General features: G+C 42.9%; 1 protein-coding gene across 3 annotated transcripts; it reads left to right on the top strand.

Annotated features, from left to right (window-relative positions):
* Positions 1-272: 272 nt before the first annotated feature.
* RFC3 (replication factor C subunit 3) lies at positions 273-18,526 on the top strand. Of its 3 annotated transcripts, XR_009456384.1 has the most exons (10): positions 273-450; positions 1,371-1,508; positions 3,582-3,649; positions 9,834-9,931; positions 11,342-11,523; positions 12,421-12,557; positions 12,649-12,747; positions 14,556-14,625; positions 15,460-15,612; positions 18,225-18,310. XR_009456384.1 is itself a non-coding variant. In XM_006265151.4 (9 exons), exons 1-9 carry the CDS (start codon positions 364-366, stop codon positions 18,414-18,416), a joined length of 1,071 nt encoding a protein of 356 aa, XP_006265213.1. In that variant the 5' UTR covers positions 280-363; the 3' UTR covers positions 18,417-18,526. The 3 variants fall into 3 exon arrangements, 2 of the variants coding, with proteins under 2 accessions (XP_006265213.1, XP_019353791.1); XM_006265151.4 differs by lacking the exon at positions 15,460-15,612 and having other exon boundaries at positions 280-450; positions 18,225-18,526; XM_019498246.2 differs by lacking the exons at positions 273-450; positions 15,460-15,612 and adding an exon at positions 683-764 and having other exon boundaries at positions 18,225-18,526.
* Positions 18,527-20,727: the final 2,201 nt, after the last annotated feature.

Below are 20,727 nucleotides of genomic sequence, written 5' to 3'. Positions count from 1 at the left end.
CGTCTTGACGCCCACCTTGCTGGGGTCACCTGATCCCTGCGGTCCTTCCTGCCCAAGTGCAGGGGGGTGGGGGGCGTCCCCAGGATCTGTAAGGTCCCTTCCAGCCCCTCCCGACTACAGCACCCAAGCGGGGAAACTGGCGGCAGAAGCCCCTGCGCCTAAGGGGGGGCGGGGACCCCAGGCCCGGGGGCGGAGCCTGCAGGCCTGCGCGGGCCCTTCCCCCCCGCCGCCCAGATCCCGGGCGCGTTTGGCTGCCACAAGCCGGTCCCTGCGCGGCCGCCGTAGCGGGGGGTGGGTCGCTGGGCGCAGGCCCGGAAGTGCTGCGCGGGTGGGTTGTGCGCGCCTTTTTCAACCGCCGGCGGCATGAGCCTCTGGGCGGACAAATACCGGCCCGTGGCGCTCGCGCGCCTCGACTTCCACCGCGACCAGGCGGCGCAGCTCCGCAATCTGGTGAGGCCGGGCCGGGGGGACGCGGGGGAGGTCGTGGTTGAGGCCCCCGGAGGGGCCGGGGGTTTCGGCAGCGGGGAAGCGCGGTATTCTCTGCCGTAGGTCTTATCCGTTACAGCCGGTTGTTTCCCAGCCCCCGCAGAGTCCCGCCCCGGCTGCTGCCGGGCAGTGGGAGGGTGAGCTGCCCTCCTGTGACCCGCGGGGACCCCCGGCCCCTTTAAGAGGGAGGGAGACGTTGGTTCTCTGCCCGGAAAGGGTGGCTCATGGTAAGGCTCCAGCTCCCGAGGGTTTCCTCCTGGTAAGCAGCGCTTGAAAGAGTAAGGCCCGTGTTTTTCTTTACTTGGATTATTTAGCTGTTAGTTTTTTTTTTCCTGAGCCTTCAGAAGAGAGAGAGAGAAACGTCTGCTGACAATCGTGCTCTCTAGTCGTTATTCCTCTACAAAACGGGCAGGAGTAAGAAGTGGCTGAAACGACTTTCTGAAGTTACTTGGAAATTTCACTTAAGACTTTTAACAGATACCATGAACTTTAAGTTTTTTCAGCAACTTGTTGCAAATAATGGAAATGCTTATCTATGGGGGATCCTGGTTTTTTCTGATTAAAAAAAAAAAGACAAAAAAAACAATTTTGGATAAAAGCAACCTAAAATCCACATTCTCTCCCCCCTTTCCCCCCCATGACATTTCATTCTACTTATGGGAAAATGTGGATTTGGGGTTACCTTTTTTAAATCTTGAGAGATTTTCTTTTATCAGAGAGAACTAGGATTCCTGCTCGTCTGTCAAAGAGGCACCTAATTCCAGGCTGTGTTTTAGTTCGGAGCAGTATAGGACTAGACATGAATGTGAGAGAGGTATCAGTGTATTTAATTTGCAAGCCCAGGGGAAGCATGATTGTAACTAGTTTTGCTGTGTTATTTGCAGGTTCAGTGTGGTGACTTTCCCCATCTGTTGGTGTATGGACCGTCTGGAGCTGGGAAAAAAACTAGGATAATGTGTCTCTTAAGAGAACTGTATGGTGCAGGAGTGGAAAAGCTAAGGATTGAACATCAGACTATAACAGTAAGAAATCCTTCATGTACAGGTTGTTTAAAAATAAATAAATACTTGCATGCAAGCATAGTCTAATACAGCAAAGCAGGCAGCATAATTTCACAACATTTGTGATTCTTTATCATGGTAGAAATTTCAAAGTTATTTATAAAGTTGATCAAATTAGCCACTTGAACATTTCCTTCTTACAAAGTACTTCTAGCTCTTTTGTCGCCTTAACAACTTGCATTTTGTGGCCGGTTGAGCATGAGTATTTGACACTCTTATATATCAAGGATCAGATTCAAATTTGTTTCCTTCATGTTGGTTTCATTGGCATTACTTTGGATTTACCATTGGGTAACTAATATTAGAATCTGGACCAATGCTTGAGTTAATCTCAGTGTCTTAATTTTAAGCACTCTCTCAAAGTGTAAAATTCAGCTGCATTGGATAAACCATGAATATCACGCCCCTTGCATATGCTGGGTCATCATTTGTTACGGAACAGATCTCCTATTGAAATTGGAATAACTTCATCAGTCTATTCTCTGAGGAGCAAGGCAGTTGCTTCAGATTTATAATTCCAGATCCTGTATTACCAGGTAAAAATCCTTGCTTAGGGAAATGGATGTTTTGTTCAACAAACTATTAAGAAGTCTAAATAATAAAATGAACAACGGGACAAACTACCATTTAACTTTTTCAGTGGTGCCTCAGATGTCACATTTGGTACAAAAGGTAGTTTTGTTTTGAGATGCTGAGCATCTTATCATGCATCTTATCAAGAGCTTTTTTTTTTTTTTTTAGTGCTGTCATTTAAGGAAAATTTATAGTACAGCAAAAATAGTGTTATCCAGCACTTTACCAACCAGAAAGCGCCACTAACTGGCATCTGTCAATATAAATCTTCCGGTTTCTCTTTTGCCATGTCCCTTGGAAGGAAGTCTCACTTCCAGCTTTGCCACTGCGAGCAGAGTTTTTCTTCTTTTTCACTTCTTCCTTATGTGGACCATGGCCTGGGGCAAAGCAGCCTGCATGGGGGGCCCCCTTCCCTGTCCCCCGGCGCACTGATGCCAGGAAGTGCACCGGACAGCACATATTTGATTAACCAGCATCCCCTATTCCTGGAGGATGCTGGATAACAGAGCTTTTACTGTAGCTGGTGCATCTAACATTGTTGGCATTCAAATAAGCTAATTAAAACTTTCCAGCTGTTGGCATAGCTCAGTAGCATAGCTCCAACTCTTTTTAGACTCAAGGTACCTCTTCTTAACTTCTTTAAATTGATCAGCACCCTATTTCAAAAACGAATTTATTACAGTGCTTGTCTCTTTTTGCAGGGGAACTAGCCTCAGCCTTTCCCTACCTATCTTGGCACTTAACTCCTCTCACTTCCTGTGGTACCCCAGGGTGCTGCCTCAGGCACCCTGGTTGAGAATTAGTGGTTTGGCTGCTTTTTTTTTTTTTTTTCTGTGACTTGGTGAGAAAAGGAAAAAAAAAAAAGCCAGATTGTGGTGACTTTTATAAGGAAAATTCTCAAACTTCTGGTAGGTGACTTGAATTGGAGGAGACTTATAGTTGCTATAAGCGCAGTCGAACGCTGTTAAATGGAAATGTATCCTGTTAAGGTGATAGAAACATAGAGCATTGCTTAATTGTTGAAGTACAGAATCAGAATTGACATAAATGGTGTTGTATACTACACTATTTGCAGACTTATAATTGCATGTTGAGAGAGAGGAACATCTTCCCCTATCCTGCAACACTGCCACCAAAAATACCAATCTTGGAGAGGCAGGCTTCCAAGTGTCTGCAAACTAGAATGATCTTTTGAGAGAGAGATGGCTTTGTCATGTCTAGAACCTCCATCAAATCCAACAGTAGGATCAAACTTTTTAGAAAACACTTATAGAAGCTTGACTCCTCCCAGTGCTGCTGTTCTCTCACCTGGGGAGAAAGATTAATAAGATTGATCTGAAATACAGGTCCTCTGTGCCATGATGCTGCTAGCAGGTGGCCAATAATAAGTTCTTGGTTTCAAAATTTTAACTTTTTTTTCTTTTAAGTTGACTTTATCTAACATTCTTCCTTTTTACACAGGCACCCTCTAAAAAGAAAATTGAAATTAGCACCATTGCAAGTAATTATCATCTCGAAGTTAATCCAAGGTAAATTCATAGGTGGGCAAAAAAAAGTTTACACTGGGGGTGTTAAGGATATGATGCCCCTGACCATAGCGTATGAAATGGCTTTAGATTTGTTTTGTAAACATCCAGTCCACAAAATATACTTGTGCAAGTAGTTGCTTTGAAAAAAAATACCCAAGTAAACCTTATTCACAGTTGGGGGTTTGCATGTGTTGGTCTCTGTCTTCAGAACCAAAATGTAGGTGACAAAGAAACCTGGATGCATGTACATAAATACAGTAGCTTTCTGTTTCAGTAATAGATTTCAACATGCAGATATGAGGGTTGGGCCTTGAATAGAATTGCATTTTAAAATTTAGGGATCGGATTAAAGCCATTATGAAAACTTTGCCCTTGAATTAGTGGGAAGGGCTCTTTTCTTTTTATCCCTTTTTTTCTGGTAAAAATGGATATTAAGCATAGTGTATAGTATGCTGTAACAAAATACATGCTTATTGTTTTTCTGGGCCAAAATATTAAGAATCATGTCAACCAAAGGTTAGATGTTGGCTTCAATGCCAGCTGCTGTAGTAGAGTTCAGTTAGTGTGTTTTACTATATGTCTTTGAAAGTGGTGAAATTGCTTGTGATGACCAAAAATAAATAGAAGTATTTACCTGAAACCATTTTAACATTGTTTAAATCATACCAGGGTATATGCTGTGTGTATATATACCTACAAGGGCAGGTTTTGGTTATGTTTGCTTCAGCTGTCTGAGTTGGAGTTATGGACAACAGTGCATGTCCTGAAGTAAATGGTTTAACTTTTTCACAATTGACTTCTAATATTTTACCCTATTATTTTATTCTTGGGAGTAATTTCTGTTTTCATGCATGTCAACTTGTCTTTTTTTTAATACCTACTTGCCATAATTATTAGAAAAAAGGAGAACTAATTGTATTCCGATATTTCAAAACAAAACTTTCCATTGGTCTTGCAATTTTGACTTTCTAGCTTCACAATGACAAACTACAAAATCCCTGACTAATCTTCTGATCAGATAATTCTAAAATGGTATAAGGAAATCAGGTTTTTTAATATCCATTCATAAATATTAGTATTCAACTCCAAACTTAAGTATCAACAAGTATTTCATCTTTTAAAAATAGAGCTGACATAAATGTTGTTAGTTTTAGTATTGATGTTCCTGACTATAATGTTCTCTTAAAAGAGCTAGAACCAACAGTGAATCAGTAAGTCTTGAAGTACACATTACTGTCTCTCTCTAATATGTAGGCATCTGCAGAAATATGTTCTGCTAATGTCCGTGACACATGTGGGTATGGTCTGTGAAGTTCTGATTATATTGGATATTAGTTCCATGTTTAGTGAAGTACATTTAGGGTAACACAGTGTGGTTTTTTTTGTTTTGTTTTTGTTTTTTTTTTTAAACCTTAAAAGGGAAAGGAAACTAACTTCTGGAGAGAGACGGAAACAGACAGGTGTTAAATCTGTTTTGTCTAAGTTTTTTTTTTTTTTTTTTTTTCTCCAAGCCACTGCACAGATTTTATCTGTAACTTCCAGAGCTTTGCCTGCTGGCTGCATAACTTGCCATAGGCAGATGATGTTAAATGGATCATTCTGTGGGAGAAAGAGATGACAAAGTTTATGCTTGATTGAGAACTCTGCACTACTTAACCATCCTATTGAAGTGTTTGAAACATTCAGATGACATCAGGCTTAGTCTACCCCTTCACCCATGTAATTATTAATCAGGCTCTCTAATGTAGCTACTTCTATAAGAAGTAAGCATAGCTTAATAACTAAACTTCCTGGACACAGATTGTTTTTTCTGTTCCTGACCAAAATATATTGGGGGGGGGGGGCTGTATTATCAGCTTGCTAGAACACAAGATACTTCTTTTTTTTTTTTTTCTCCTCACTTAAAATGCCCTCTATCCTGAACAGTAGTTAAAGCATGGAAGAACCTTGAGACGACAAATTCCTTGAGCTTTTTTATCGCTGATGCATCTGTTATGGCATGTATCATGGATTGTTTCAGAGAGTGGCACTTCTGTTGCCCTAATACTGCACTTAAAGGCCAAAACATACAAAAGAAGATATAGTATGGGATTATGTTTGATTTGTAATAGAGGTGCAGCAATATTCTGGTCCATATTGGATCGATGCTGATCCCAGGAAAACGGGCAATTGTCTTTTTTTGGCCAGTATAGCTGATAATTTCACCAATTAAATGCTGCATGCGTGCACATGGCCAGGAATACAGCCTGGCACAGCTTGGAGAGCAGTGTTAGGCCGGTAAATTTTGGGAGGGCAAGGGCAAGGCCCCCGTGGTGACGGGGGGTGTGGGGTGCAGAACAGAGCTGTGGGTGGCTTGTCCAGGGGGCATTGTGGGGGCAGGAATGGGAGGGTGGCTCTCTGCCACTGTGTGCACCCCAAGAAGGCGTGGGAGGGCTTATGCCCCCTGGATTTGTGCACAGGGTGAAGGTGGGCTTGGGGGCTGGCAGCAGGGCCTATGGAGTGGACTAGTCACTAGCTCAAATTTGCTGTAGCTCCCCCCCCGCCCCTTCCCTCCCAGCACCACTGTCACTACCTGTCTTGCTCCTGCCCACCTGTCCTGAGCCCAGCCTCTCTGCCTGGAAGAGGCCAGTGCAGCCCACCCTTGCCCTGCATGTAAATCTGAGAAGCACATGCCCTTCCCTGGATGTATGTGTAATGGTGGGGAGCCACCTCCTGATCATGCCCCCTGGACAAGCTGCCCGAGGCTCCTCTGTGCCCCGGTTGGGTGGTTCCTGCCCCAGTCCCACTCCTCCTTCACCATGAGGGGGCCTCTGTGTGTGCTCCTTCCCCCTCCCCCCCCCCCCCCCGGGTTTAATAGCTGGACACTGCTCTCCAACCTGCCGGGGTGTGTATCGACTATCAGATTGGTATCGGCCAATATGGCCGGTTAATAATTGGCCATTGGCATCGGTCAAAAATCTTTTATCGGTGCACCCTTAATTTGTAAATTGCATATTAAGTGATAAATCTTGAAATGCTTGCTTTGGATGCCTCTAGCTCCAAAGAAGAAGCTAGCTTAAAAACAAAATGAAATTGCATCAATAACTTTTTAATGATTGTAGCAATGATGGTGTATAATTTTTTGTGTTTCTTGAATCGGCAAAAATGGAAAAGCAAGAAGCCACTGCATTCATTGAGTGGTCTACAGTATTAGACCAGCTGCTAATGGAATTCCAATGGAGTCCTCAAAGCTATTTGCAATGTTAGGCTGTATTATTTTGTTGGCATGCTAAATGTTGTGGGTGGGGTGTTTGCTGGTTTTACTCCTGCAGCCAAAACTAGCATCCTTGATGCTAGTACAATCCTTAGTAACAAATCCTCTGTGCACCTATCCGTCCAGCCCCTTCCATTTTTCTATATTTAACCTAAAGCTTTCTTTGTAAGTACTCTTTCTGGAGAGATCATTTCTAGATCTAAGCATGTTTTGTCTCAGCTGTCTAAACTGGAAAACCAGATCATTTTAGATTGAAGCCCCTGCACATTATGGAATGCATACCTGGGACACAGAGTCCTGTTGCATTGGCTTGCATTACATCAAAAAAAGCTTTAGAAAATAAATATGGCCACATCTTGTTTTATTTCTTGTGTTGGAGAGAAATGAGTCGTATAAAGTATATAAAAAGTAGCACTTTCTCTAGCAACCAATAGATGTAGGTCATATTTATATAGAGTTATTATCCTAGAAAATTAAGGTTGGAAGGGACCTCAGGAGGCCATCTAGTCCAACCCCCTGCTCAAAGCAGCACCAGCCCCAACTAGATCATCCCAGGCAAAGCTTTTCTAGTCAGGTCTTGAAAACCTCCAAGGATGCAGCTTCCACCACCTCTCTGGGGAATCTGTTCTAGTTTTACTAGTGAGAGAATTCTTCCCAATATTTACCCTAAACTTCCCTTCCTGCAACTTGAGACTGTTGCTTCTTGTTGTGTGATCTGCCAACACTGAGAACAGTTTAGCTCCATCTTCTTCTGAACCACCTTTCAGGTGTTTGAAGGCTGCTATTAAATCCCACTTCAGTCTTCTCTTCTCTAGACTAAATAAGCCCAGTTCCCTCAGCCTGTCCCCATAAGTCATGTGCTCCAGCCACCTCACCATTTTGTTGTCCTCTGCTGGACTCTCTCCAATTTGTCCACATCCTTTCTGTAGTGTGGGGCCCAAAACTGAACACAGTATTCCAGATATGGCCTCACCAGTGCTGAATAGAGGGGAGTAATCCCTTCCCTTGACCTACTGGCAACACTTCTACCAATGCAGCCCAGTATGCTGTTAGCCTTGGCAACAAGGGAACACTGCTGGTTCATTCAGTTTATTGTCCACTGTAACCCCCAGGTCACTTCTGCAGAGCTGCTCTCCAGCCAATTGGTGCCCAAGCTGTACTGGTGCATGGGATTGTTCTGTCCTAAGTGCAGGACTTTGCACTTGTCCTTGTTGAACCTCATGAGATTTCTTTTGGCCAAATCCTCCCATTTGTCTAGATCACTCTGAATCCTAGTCCAACCCTCTGGCATATCTGCTGCTCCTTCCAGCTTGGTGTCATCTGCAGACTTGCTGATGGTGCACTCTATGCCATCTTCAAAGTAATTGAACAGAACTGGCCTCAGGATTGACCCGTAGGGTACTCCGCATGATACTGGCTGTCAACTAGACACTGAGCCATTCATTACCACTCTGAGCCTGATGCTCCAGCCAGGTTTGTATTTACCTTACAGTCCATTCATGCAGCCCATACTTCTTTAGCTTGCCTGCTAGAACATTGTGGGAGATTGTATCAAATGCCTGCTAAAATCAAGGTACACCACATCCACTGGTCTCCCTGCATCTTAATTTCAGATTTGAAAGAAAACGCATTTCTGAGACTGGGTGAGGGGGATGGACACAAGGGCAACATTTTTACTTTAAGCTGCAGGTTTAATGTCGGGTCTTTCTCAAGAAGATCTTTAGTTATTATAACTATAGTTGTTTTCAGAATGATGAGGACATATACATAGCAAAGGATCTTTTGTTCTTGTTTTGTTTTACTGGCTGGCTAGATGACTTTTGGCCAAGGACAAAATGACTGTTTAGAAAGTGGAGAAGCAACAGAAAATGGAGTCAATTCTGATTTAATTTCTAAGACATGAGGCACTAGGACAGCTTCAAGTGCCTGAGTTCCTTTAGTACAACCCTACTTGCCATTGTTTCAGGGACTTGAGCAAGGTCATTTAGTCTACTTCTGAAACATACCTTTATCTTAGCTTTAAACACATGAGTAAGGCTAAGTGTGAGGGCAGGAGCAGGAGAACTTCTGTCTGGTAGCCTAGGTCATTGTTTCCCAACCTTTTCCAGCCCAAGGCACACTTACATTAAAAAAAATTTTCTGTGGCACACCTGTTAAGGCATTCCCTATCCTCATACCTATTGTAGCTCATTGCAAAATTCCACGATACCTGTTCATTTCTGATGGCACACTGGCCTAGGTGTTAAGGAGAAAGTGGGAGGCTGAGATCCTAGCCAGTGCCCTAATGGGCTAATCATCAGGCTGTGAACCAGGCTAAGCAGGACTGAGGGTGTCCTCCATTCTTTCTCTTGAAGCTGAGCTACTGGGGGGAAAAGAATGCAGGAGTTACAGGGCCAAAGGTAGAACAAGCAAGATGAAGGCCACTCTAGCTCAGTGAAGGGCACAATCCCCTAAGGAAGAGAGGCCTAGGTTCCAGATCTGCTATTTTTGCGTTTTATTCAATAACTACTTAATGCAAAGTACATATGCAGCACTAGGAAAGCAGTATCACTCTTATGAGGCAAGATGCTTTTTTTTTCTTGGCCAAGTAGCTGTATAAAAAACCTCCACTAAGCAGAGTAGGATCTGGGCCTGCATGTCAAATATAATTCATTACAGTTAGTATGCAATCTTTGATGCAAAACAACACACACATAATGCTGGTGTGCATAATATGTAAGTTTCAAAGGCTAGGAAGGTAATTAGTCAGTACTTACTGGACTTCAAATGCTTACATGTTTAAGGTAAATTAATTTTCATGTCAGTGTCTCGCCTTCTTTATGTAGATAGCATTTTGGGTTTTGCTTAGAAGAATGCACTGAAGATAAGGTCTAGAGTCTTTTAAAACAAATGTAACAACAAAGTATATTTTTATCTGAACTTTTTGTGCAGTGATGCAGGAAACAGTGACCGTGTGGTAATTCAAGAACTGTTGAAGACAGTAGCACAATCCCAACAACTTGAGACAAGTACTCAAAGAGATTTTAAAGGTTAGTAAAATGAGATAAACGCAGGCCAGAACTTTACAGGAGAAAAATCTAAGGGTGTATACACGCATAACACTTGAAATGTTTTAAATGAGGTTTCAACATGAGATGGACAGATGTACAACTCTATTGCACTGTCTTACACTTTTGAATTGTTCCAGGCAGATTTATCTAAAAAATCAAGTACTCTTTTGAACTGATTCACTGTAAGCTAATTCAGTGTTTTGTGGATGTTCAGCTTTGTGACATGGTCAGTCCTCCAGGCAACCTACCCTGTCCCTTCCCTCCTCCCCCCCCCCCCCCCCCCCCCCCCCCCCCACACACACACACACACACGTGCAGTCCTCCATGGGGAGGGAAAGGACACTTCCATATTATCCCCAATATGTTTTTTGTAATGGCATACATGAGAAGTATGTGTGAAGTGTTTAGTGTAGAAAGTTCAGAGGCGTTGCACAGAAGGGTTACCGAGGGAGCTAACTAGCTAGGGTCCTCAAAGATACCAGTGGGTTTTTTTTCTCTTTAGTGTTCCACATGCAGAATGTTACAGCTGCTTTTATTGCCAAGACTAAAAGAAGGATAGAGAAGTATGTGGAGGAGAAAGGTGGGAGAATAGAGTAGAAATCAAGTAATGGTGGCCCCGTCTGTGGTACCTCCATCACTTTCTTCGCAGTTCTTGGGCAAACACTTTTTAATAATACCTCCCATTTAAAGTATGCTCACTAACTACTTTGAACCATATAGAAAGAATATATATACAGGGAAGAGCTGACAACCTTCACAACAAGAAGCTTTCTACCTTTTTCCACCCATTCCATTAAGATACCAGTTTTTAATATAAAACTGATCAGCACCCCCCACCTGCCTCTCAATATTTTGTTCCAGAAGGCAAGTGGGGGGTGCTGATCAGTTTTACATTAAAAACTGGTATCTTAATGGAATGGGTGGAAAAAGGTAGAAAGCTTCTTGTTGTGAAGGTTTTCAGCTCGTGTGTGTGTGTGTGTGTGTGTGTGTGTGCATTCTTTCTATATGGTTCAAAGTAGTTAGTGAGCATACTTTAAATGGGAGGTATTATTAAAAAACAGATTGCCGGTCTTAAGCACCTAATTTGAATTCTTATTCGTATCACAGTAGCAGTTACAGTCCTGCCCTGAAGAGCTTAATATCTTAATAGATGAGAGGGTCAGAGGGAAACGGGAGCAGAAAGGGAAATAACTTGTCCAAGGTGTCATAGCAGGTCAGCGACCAAGTAGAAATTGGAACCCTGGTCCTATGAACCTTAGTCCATTTCTCCAGCCACAGACCACATTCACTCACTTTTGAAGTTAAAGAAGAATAGAAAGATGAAGTGCATTATTATTTCCTATCGAGCTCTTCTAATAAAGGATACTTAATTTTTGTTTTACTCTTCAGTGGTGCTGTTGACAGAAGTTGACAAACTTACTAAAGATGCTCAGCATGCACTGCGAAGAACCATGGAGAAATATATGGCCACCTGCAGACTCATCCTGTGTTGCAATTCCATGTCAAAAATTATTGCACCTATACAAAGTAGATGTCTAGCAGTACGAGTTCCTGCTCCTAGCATTGAAGACGTAAGTTTAGGTGGAGGCAAAAATAAACCCATTCCAAATATTAATCCACCATGTTTTTACTGTATACTTACGGCCATACGCCAAGTGACCCAAACCCTGTTTATGGTTCATGATTTTCCCCTCTTACCAGTATTATGGTATCTATTCAGTGAGCAAACTTGACTCATGTCTTTATGTCTAGGTAGCAGCTAGCCCAGAAATGCGTGAGCCTGAAAATAGTCCTCAGGCTACAAAATGTATTCTGTGGGTCATATAGTTTCATAGTTGGTAGGGTCAGAAGGGACCTGAGCAGATCATCAAGTCCAACCCCCTGCCATGGCAGGAAAAAGTACTGGGGTCAAACGACTCCAGCAAGGTGTTTGTCTAACTTCCTCTTAAAGACCCCCAGGGTAGAAGCCAGCACTACTTCGCTTGGAAGTTGGTTCCAGATCCTAGCTTCCCTGACAGTGAAGTAGTGCCTTCTGATGTCTAATCTGAACCTACCCTCTGTCAGCTTGTGACCATTATTTCTAGTCACTCCTGGGAGTGCTTGGGGGAACAGGGACTCCCCCAATACCTGCTGGTCCCCTCTGACTAGTTTGTAACAGGCCACTAGATCCCCCCTCAGCCTTCTCTTGTGGAGGCTGAACAGGTTCAGGTCCCGTAGCCTCTCCTCATAGGGCCTGCCCTGCTGCCGCCTAACCATGTGAGTGACCCTCCTCTGGACCTTCTTGATGCTGTCCGCATTCCTCCTGAAGTGCAGCGCCCAGAACTGGACACAGTACTCCAACTGCAGCCTTACCAGTGTTGCATAGAGGGGGAGGATCACCTTGGACCTGCTCGAGATGCATCTGTGGATGCATGACAAGGTGCATCATTGTTACTTGGGTTTTTTTTTTGTGGTTTTTTTTCATGTAGATCTGTCATGTGTTATCCAGCGTGTGTAAGAAAGAAGGCCTGACTCTTCCTCAGGATCTAGCTCGTCAACTTGCCGAGAAATCTGGCAGGAATCTTCGAAAGGCGCTGCTTATGTGTGAGGCCTGCAGAGTGCAACAGTAAGTTGCTGTAAGAAATAATATGGGCTAGATTTTGTAATATGCATTCCTTGTAGGCTCGTTGCCAAAATAGTTTTGTTTTGTTGTGCAGGTATCCTTTCACATCTGATCAAGACATCCCTGAGACAGACTGGGAAGTATATCTGAGGGAGACTGCAAATGCTATTGTCAGTCAGCAGACTCCCCAGAGGTAGGTGGAAATACTTGGCTGAAGTATTACGGTATATTGTGTTATCGGAGCCTAAGAAGCATTGTTTTAAATGTTTTGTGGCATTTTATTAGTTCAGGATGTTTATATATTTTGTATCCAAAGAAAATGGGTTAAAGTCTATATAGGGGATGGCCAGTACTCAATCTTAAGATTTTAAGTGAGCCTCTCAAGAGAATAAGCAGGCCAAGTTTTGTTACACAGCCAGTGTCATTGCTTTACTTTGAATTTATGTATTTGCTGCTCAGCAAACCTACAATCTTTTACAGTACTTGTCTATATCTGGAAGTGAGTTCTGGTCTACATCTGTCTGTGGACTTCTAATCTGCTACACACTCCTATGCAGGTGTCTGAAGTATACAGCTGCCTTGTAGTTATAGTGTTTGGTACCTTGCTTGAACATGGTACAACTTGTTCTGTTCTACTTGACACTGCCATTCCAGCACTCGGACTTTCCAGTAGGAAACATCAATGTACAAGGGATTAGCATTAAATTAGAAATAAATACAGCACTTTAAAGTCATGAGGGGAAGAAATCTTCTCTACGATTCATTTTTAAATCCATATGTATAGTCTCGCATTTCTTTAGCTTGCATAAGTTAATGTACTTCCCTGTATAGTTATTTAAATAATTACTTCTGTAAGCTGTTGGAACCCAGATCACTTGATGCCTCCTTCCCAAGCTGCCATAAAATCTGGGAAGAACTTTTCCCTTCATTTATCCAAGAATGTGAGAGGGAAAAAACACTTGTTTTTATCACCTGACACGTTAGCTGTTGTGTAAGCTAGAAATCATAGAAAATTAGGGTTGGAAGGGATCTCGGGAGGTCATGTAGTCCAACCCCCTGCTCAAAGCAGGACCATCTCCAACTAGATCATCCCAGCCACAGCTTTGTCTGGTTAGGTCTTAAGAACCTTCAAGGATAGAGATTGACACCCTCTCTGGGTAACCTGTTCCAGTGTTTCACTACCCTTCTAGTGAGAAAATTCTTCCTAATATCTAACCTAAAGCTCCCTTGCTGCAACTTGAGACCTCATTGCTCCTTGTTTTCTCATCTGTCGCCACTGAGAACAGTCTCTAGCTCCATCCTCTGCACCTCCCCCAGATCTGTACACAAGGCAGGCGCAGGCTGTGGGCTTGGGCTCCTGCCCTGCTTTCCTCCCCTGGAGCTTCTGCAGCCCAGTGGGCATGACCCAGTGTGGCAGGGAACAGCAGGGCCTCACAGGGATCTCCTTGCCACTGTGAGCTCCCTGCTGCCCTAGCGCAGCAGCACACCCAAGGGGGTTCAACCCTGCGCTGCTGCTCTTGCTGCAGCCTTGGTAGGAACCACTCTCAAATTTAAAATGCCACAGCATGACGTGTATTAAGTCTCCATGTGTTTAAAAATGGCTGTGGGATACATTCAATGAGCTTTACTTATAGCCAGGGTTCCTGGTTTTCTCTGTTTTATATCCAAAAAAATGTATACATGAAATGCTGCAGCGATGCTATTCCATTTTAATTGGAATGTATCAGATTACGTGTATAGGCACCCATAGTGCTGTAGTACTTCCTAGATTCAATTGAGGTTGTGACAGCTAGTGAACCAAAATTGAATAAAAAGTATTGAGTGAGGTCGTGCACATTTTAGACTAGCTTTACATGGTATGAATATTGTAGGCTGCATGTTTAAAGCTACAAAAAATATTTATGCTTAGAATTCTGTGGTATGCTGTGTATAAAAAAACAAACCATAAAACAAGTTTTGTAGATGTAACTGTAATATATTTTAATGATCTAATTCCAACAGGCTACTTGAAGTTCGCGGACGGCTTTATGAGCTCTTAACCCACTGCATTCCTCCTGAGATTATAATGAAGGTAATTTTAACTCAAGCACATACTATATTCATGGCATCCCAAGCTAAGAGAATCTGAATCTGGGACAACCATTAATTTATTTTATTTTTTATGATTTGCTGTTTCACAGTACAAGAACCAAGGTCATAAAATGAAACTGAAGGTAGTAAATTTAAAGTCGAGAAAAGGAAGCTTTTTCATGCAGTTATGGAACTCTGTTGCCACCGGGTGTTATGGAAGCCGACAGTTTAGCCAGTTTCAAAAAGGGATTGGACAGATCCTTGGAGGAAAGGCACATCAGGAGCTATTGAGCGTGGGAGTTGGGGATACAGCCTCAAAATCAGAACTTCCTAGACCTTAAATGATGGAAGCTGCACATGAGAGGAACTGTGAAACAAACCCTGGTTTTACCCTGTTCACTCTCCTTTTCAGCATCCGCTCTGCTGCTTTTTAATGCAAGATATTGGGCAAGATAGATCTATGGTTTGACCCAGTAACTGGCAGTTCTTAGGTTCTTATGTTCTGTCTTCTGATTCTGATGAAGAGGAGCAGGATGTTGATTCTGTGCATGCCCTGTTTACCCTCCCCCCTCAGCACCCACAATGTGCCACTGTGTGAGAGAGGATACTGTCCGGTTAGATCAGTGGTACTTAACTTTTTTGGATTTGAGGCAGCCCTCAGTACCTTTTGTGAATTGAGTGGGGCCCATTTTCAATAACATATTTATTTATTTTAGTTATATGCAGAGGGTCTGGGCAAAAGGGATAGGTGATTGTCCAGGCAGAGATGAGCCTGAGTCTGTCCTTATCTGCTTATCTCCTCACACTCACTTTTCTTATCTCTGCATATCTTAAGGCATCCTTCAAAGGATCTGGTAGCATGCCAGGGTGCACCAGCACCCTGGTTGAGTGTCACTTGGCTAGATGGACCTATGGCTTGACCCAGTAAATAGCACTTATGTTCTTATTGGCATTTGATAACTTCAGGCTCTATATGTAATCTCTTCAGGTAAGAAACAAATAGATACAAGATGCTTTTGGTTTAGTAATTCTTTCTATTACAGCTTAGAGCTGGGTATTGAAAATGCAGACACGGACTTTATCTTGCATATTAAAGTTACAGTAAAGGTCAAAGACCGTTCTGGCAGATGTTCTTGCATGCATTTAATGCTTGAGTAGTCATTGAGACTAATGTTGGGTCAAGTGCATGATCACAAGTGTTTGCAGAATCAAGGCCTAAGGGCAAGAAACGTGCCTTCTGTAGCTATTTGGGACATATGTATCATGTGATGAGTGCAACTGTGATACTGTGGTGCAGCACAGATGCACAACATGTTGATTCCAGGTTTTAGTCTGCAGTAAATTTGCTCTGTAGCAAGAAACACTCATGCAACCAGCTTTCCTAGGTTGGCTTGCCAGAGCTGGCTCTCTTGCACTGCCTAGCCACTAGGTAGCATGTGTTTTTGTTTGCACTGAGCTTATGTAGCTCAGGGTGAATTTGACAGTGGTAGTGGATGTGGACACTTGTGCTGGATTAACTTCCTCTGCAGTAGATTAGTTTCTGACTTCCTGGACACGTCTACATGTGTGTTTTACTGCAGATCAGACATGTGATGGTATTAGGCCACAGTAAACTAAAGTATGCCAGTGTAACAAAGTACAGTAAGTTACCGTGGCCTAAAGTAGTGTAGTCTCCAACTGTAATTTTAAACATGCATGTAGACACTAAACACAGGCATAAATTGCACCCAGGCAGCCCAGCCAGCTGAAGGACAGACTCCTGCCTGCTGCTTAGCCACAGGGCTCTGCACCTTTTTCAGCACCCTCTTGCTCCAGCCAGCACTTCTGCCACCCGGTGCCACCATCCAGAGGCCAGGGCTGACTTTCTCTTCCACCCCAGCTCAAATTGTACTGCTGTCCCAAGCACACATCTAGGTACACCCAGGAGTAGTCTACTCCAGCTCAAAATGCACCAGAGTTTATTGCTTCATATTAAGTGTATATGCAGATGCACCCTCTCAGAACCAACTACGCTAGAAAACGATTTCATTCAAAGTAAATGCTGTTTGTCATGTCTTCCTCAAGAGTAAACGTGTCATGTGTCTTTAAATTGATAAATAAATGAGAAATATGGCTTCGCATTTATAGGAACTCAGAGTAGATTGTCTGTATGAAATCTACTGTTTTTGCTACTCTGTATACTTCCACTTCTCTAATTTAACAGTAGTAGTAATTTTATTTGCAGCTTTTTCTAGAACAATACAGTAGAATTAACAATAAGATTACATCTTGTATAATAATAAAATTATATAATTTGAGGTTATTGGTAAAAGCATACAGTGAAATTATACATTCTACTGGTTTAAACAGAAGTTAAATTAAACATAATATATGATGGTACTGAAAGCGACATAAAGCAATATAAACTAGTTAAAATTAGAGTGATTTTAATTCTTCATAAGTGTTTGTAGTTGCATACATAACATGCCTGCATGCAGTCAAGCCAGTTTGCCTTGTTAGACTGATCTTTCTTTGAGTCCTGGTGATTTGGCAAGTGGATTTAAAACTAGATTGGGGTGGAGCGATCAGAATGGTGAGTATCTGCCATGTCTTGTGTTCAGGCAAGTGAATGCATATGAATACAACACAAAGTCAATGCCTCTTCTGGTGCATCTGATAATTGGGAAGGCAAACCCTTCTTATCTGAATTACTGGTTGCTGATGTACTATTGATTGTGGAGTGCAGTTTGGGATGCTCAATCATTCATAGTGCTCCTGACATAGTACATTAAAGGTGGCAATAACCAGCTGCCATCAAAGATTAAGGAAGAATACTTACAGGTCAGTAGTGACATCATCATGCGACTAAAGTCAAAAGCTATGCCAACTTGGCGGCAGCTGTGACAAGATTATGTATCTAGCTTTTGTTGAGCAGAAGACTCCACCTCTCCTCCATGCAGCCAGAATTCAGCCAGGAAATTTTTCTCCCCCTTCATTCTGCCTCCTCAAACTGTGTGTCATATATGGGGGTGTAAGACATGTGAAGAAATATGGTAATATACTTACAGCAAAAATGACAGAGGACTGGAAAGAGACTGTAATACTTAAGTATTAGGATTTTTATAAACGGTTTTGTTGCCATGTTCAATTTTCTTCTCTGATAAGTGCAGTTGAGATAGAAGATAACTGACCAAAGTACAAATTTGCTTTTTGTCATGAAGATTCCTCAAGTCATGTATATGCTTGCAGTTCCGAATGACATCAGTAGGAATTGTGCACGATCAGCATTTAAAGTGAATATTTTGCCTTTAGTAAGACAGTTGTTTGGTTGCATGGTTCTCTCATTTGCAAGTACAGCAGCTAATTGTCTAATCTGACTTGGTGAAGAATTTATACTGAGAGGGAAGCTTCAGAAAGAAAGTTTTCACAGGTTAGTGGAATTCGGAATTGGTTGCATTTTGATACATGATGTGATAGTAGAACAGAAGCTCAAGTGCTGTATCCCTGAGCAAGTTCAGAACCAGGATCATGCTCTTTCTTTGCTTATTTTTAGAAAAGTAATATTTTTCTGCTTTCAGAATGTTTCAGCTTTTCAAATAATCCTTTTTTTTTTTCTTTTAGGGCCTTTTGACAGAACTTCTAAATAACTGTGATGGACAACTAAAAGGAGAGGTTGCACAAATGGCTGCTTTCTATGAGCATCGACTGCAATTGGGCAGCAAAGCTATTTACCATCTGGAAGCATTTGTGGCAAAATTTATGGCACTTTATAAGAAGTTTATGGAGGATGGACTAGAAGACATGACTTTTTAAGACGGATGACTGAAATTTCACGTAGGATCATGGTATTGACAGCTGTATTTTTAACAGTTTGTTTTGTAGCTTGTGTTGTATAAGGCAAATAAATATTTGTTTGACTCTTATTACCAAATGTATTGCAGTAAATAAGAACAAAATCTGAGTACTTCTGACACTGTCAGTTACAATAACACATGAGAAAGTTATTTTTTTTTTGAAAGATGTCACCTGGCTCTATTGCCAGACTGTGGGAACACAGGGCCTGCACCAGTACCCTGGGGCTGGGAGTGTGTGTAGTGAGGGAGGGGGGCAGAGAGAGGGTGAGACTGGGGAGGGGGGGGGGGGGAGTGTGTGTGTGTGTGTGTGTGTGTGTGTGTGTGTGTGTGTGTGTGTGTGAATGGGGTGAGTCCACGCACACCCCACCATATACATGCAACTCCCCTCTCACTGCCATACACAGATACCTACAACCCAGTCATCTTCCCTCCCTATACATCCACCCACAAACCCCATATCCACCCACATATCCACACATACCTGCATGCTCCCTCACCCTACCCAAGAAGGTCGCTTGTTGCCTGGGAAAAAGTTAACATTTCTTGCTCTTGCCTTTTTGGGTTTTTTGGGGTTTTTTTGTTGTTGTTTTTTTTTTATTGTCTGGCCTGGCTGAGGGCCTCTAGGGCGACTGTGCCAACCCACTTACAAGGTGATAAATGGTGCCCCCATACTGGGAAGGTTGGGGAGAGAGCAGGGGTAGTGAGTCATGACACCTTCTGCTGAGGCACCCTGGGGCAACAAAGTTAAACCTGAGTGACAGTCCTGTTGACTCCCCCCCTCCCCTGCCCCCCCTGCTAGGGAGAGTGCCACCTCCCTTGGAAGCCCATTCCAAATTCTGACCACCCTTACTGTCTAGCCTAAATCTGCTGTCTGTCAGTTTGTGACCATTGTTCCTTGTTATCTCAAGAGGCGCCCTGGTGAACAGAGCATCTCTAGTTCCTTATTGCATCCCCTTAATGAATTTGTAGATGGTCACAAGATCATCTTTCAGCCTTCTCTTGCGGAGGCTGAAGAGATCCAGGTCCCTTAGTCTCTCTTCATAGGCCTTGGCCTGCAAACCATTAACCATACGAGTGGCCCTCCTCTGTACCCTCTCAAGGTTATCCATGTCCTTCTTAAAGTAAAGTGCCTAAAACTGGATGCAGTACTCCAACTGCGGTCTGACCAATGCCACACAGAACCAAGGAGATGATACTTCCCCCTATCCACCATGCATCTGCTGATGCATGATAAAATGTGGTTAGCTTTGCTGATATGTAACATGCCACATTTTCTGCCCCCCCCCCCCCCCCCCAAGGGTCTCTCCAGCTCCAGTTCGATGGTGGTAGAATAGTAGCAGTTAACACTGCTACTGCTGTCCCACCACCAAATTTCCAACCTGCGTGGGTCTGGATCAGTTCTTGCTAGGCCAGCCCCGCACAGAGAGATCCAGCCACTGGGTCAGGGCCCAGTCCAGCCATGTGAAAATGGCCCAGCCAAGGCCTGATGTGGTGGTGGGGGCTGGCTGAAGCCTGATCTAGTTATATGGGATCCGGCCCTGGGCAGGCTGTTTCCATGTGGCTGATGGGGCCCTGGCTGGACCAGCTTCACGCACTGGATCAGGCCCACAGATGAAATCCAGCAACCCACAGACTGAAAAGTTGGGGCATCCACCACTGTTTTACATTCAACAAATAACATCTTTTAGGCTGGAGAACCATTTTTGTGGCTTGTTATTGGGTGATAAATTGCTTAAACAATAAAATACCACACACTGCATGATTAATATGTTAATCACAAGATAAATTAATGTAAGCCAGAGGCCCTAGTGGACTCTACATTTCAGTCTCCTGTTTGTAAGCTGAGTTCTTTTTTTTAAAACTGTTAGCCTAGCAAACTCATTCTGGATCTGAAAGCATACGTGTGTTTTGTCCTTGGGTATTGTCACCAGTAATAAATGTTGCAAATTAAATTATTATTTCTGTGAGATTCCAGTATAGGAACTAATTTAACTTGCTGTATTTATCTAACTGGTGATGTTTGAGGCTGTCATAGCCTTCTGAAGGATACATCCACTTGAGTGAATTCTGGATCAGTGTTCATGTGAAAAGGAAAGAACCCAGCTACACTTGTAGATTCCCATGTTGAGTTTACAGGGTGTGAAAATTTGATGGCAGTGAGCAAGAAGAAAAATTATTCAAGGTCATTTCTTTTGGTATTTTTTGGAGCAGTCATGCTATAAAATGGGTTCCTGTTGCCAGTGTTTGCAGGAGCAAATGATAGCTTTATA

The sequence above is a fragment of the Alligator mississippiensis genome, chromosome 1 (assembly GCF_030867095.1).
Source record: "Alligator mississippiensis isolate rAllMis1 chromosome 1, rAllMis1, whole genome shotgun sequence".
In the NCBI taxonomy this organism is placed as follows: Eukaryota; Metazoa; Chordata; order Crocodylia; family Alligatoridae; genus Alligator; species Alligator mississippiensis.
Note: the sequence above shows the minus strand (reverse complement) of the source record. Positions and strands in the feature narration are given on the sequence as shown.

Excerpts from the sequence above, each read along its gene's own strand:
- RFC3 (XM_006265151.4), top strand. The coding sequence starts at position 364 with ATGAGCCTCTGGGCGGACAAATACCGGCCCGTGGCGCTCGCGCGCCTC. Across the intron at positions 11,524-12,420 it reads CTGCTCCTAGCATTGAAGAC|ATCTGTCATGTGTTATCCAG; the intron begins GTAAGTTTAGGT and ends TTTTTCATGTAG. Across the intron at positions 14,626-18,224 it reads CTCCTGAGATTATAATGAAG|GGCCTTTTGACAGAACTTCT; the intron begins GTAATTTTAACT and ends TTTTTCTTTTAG.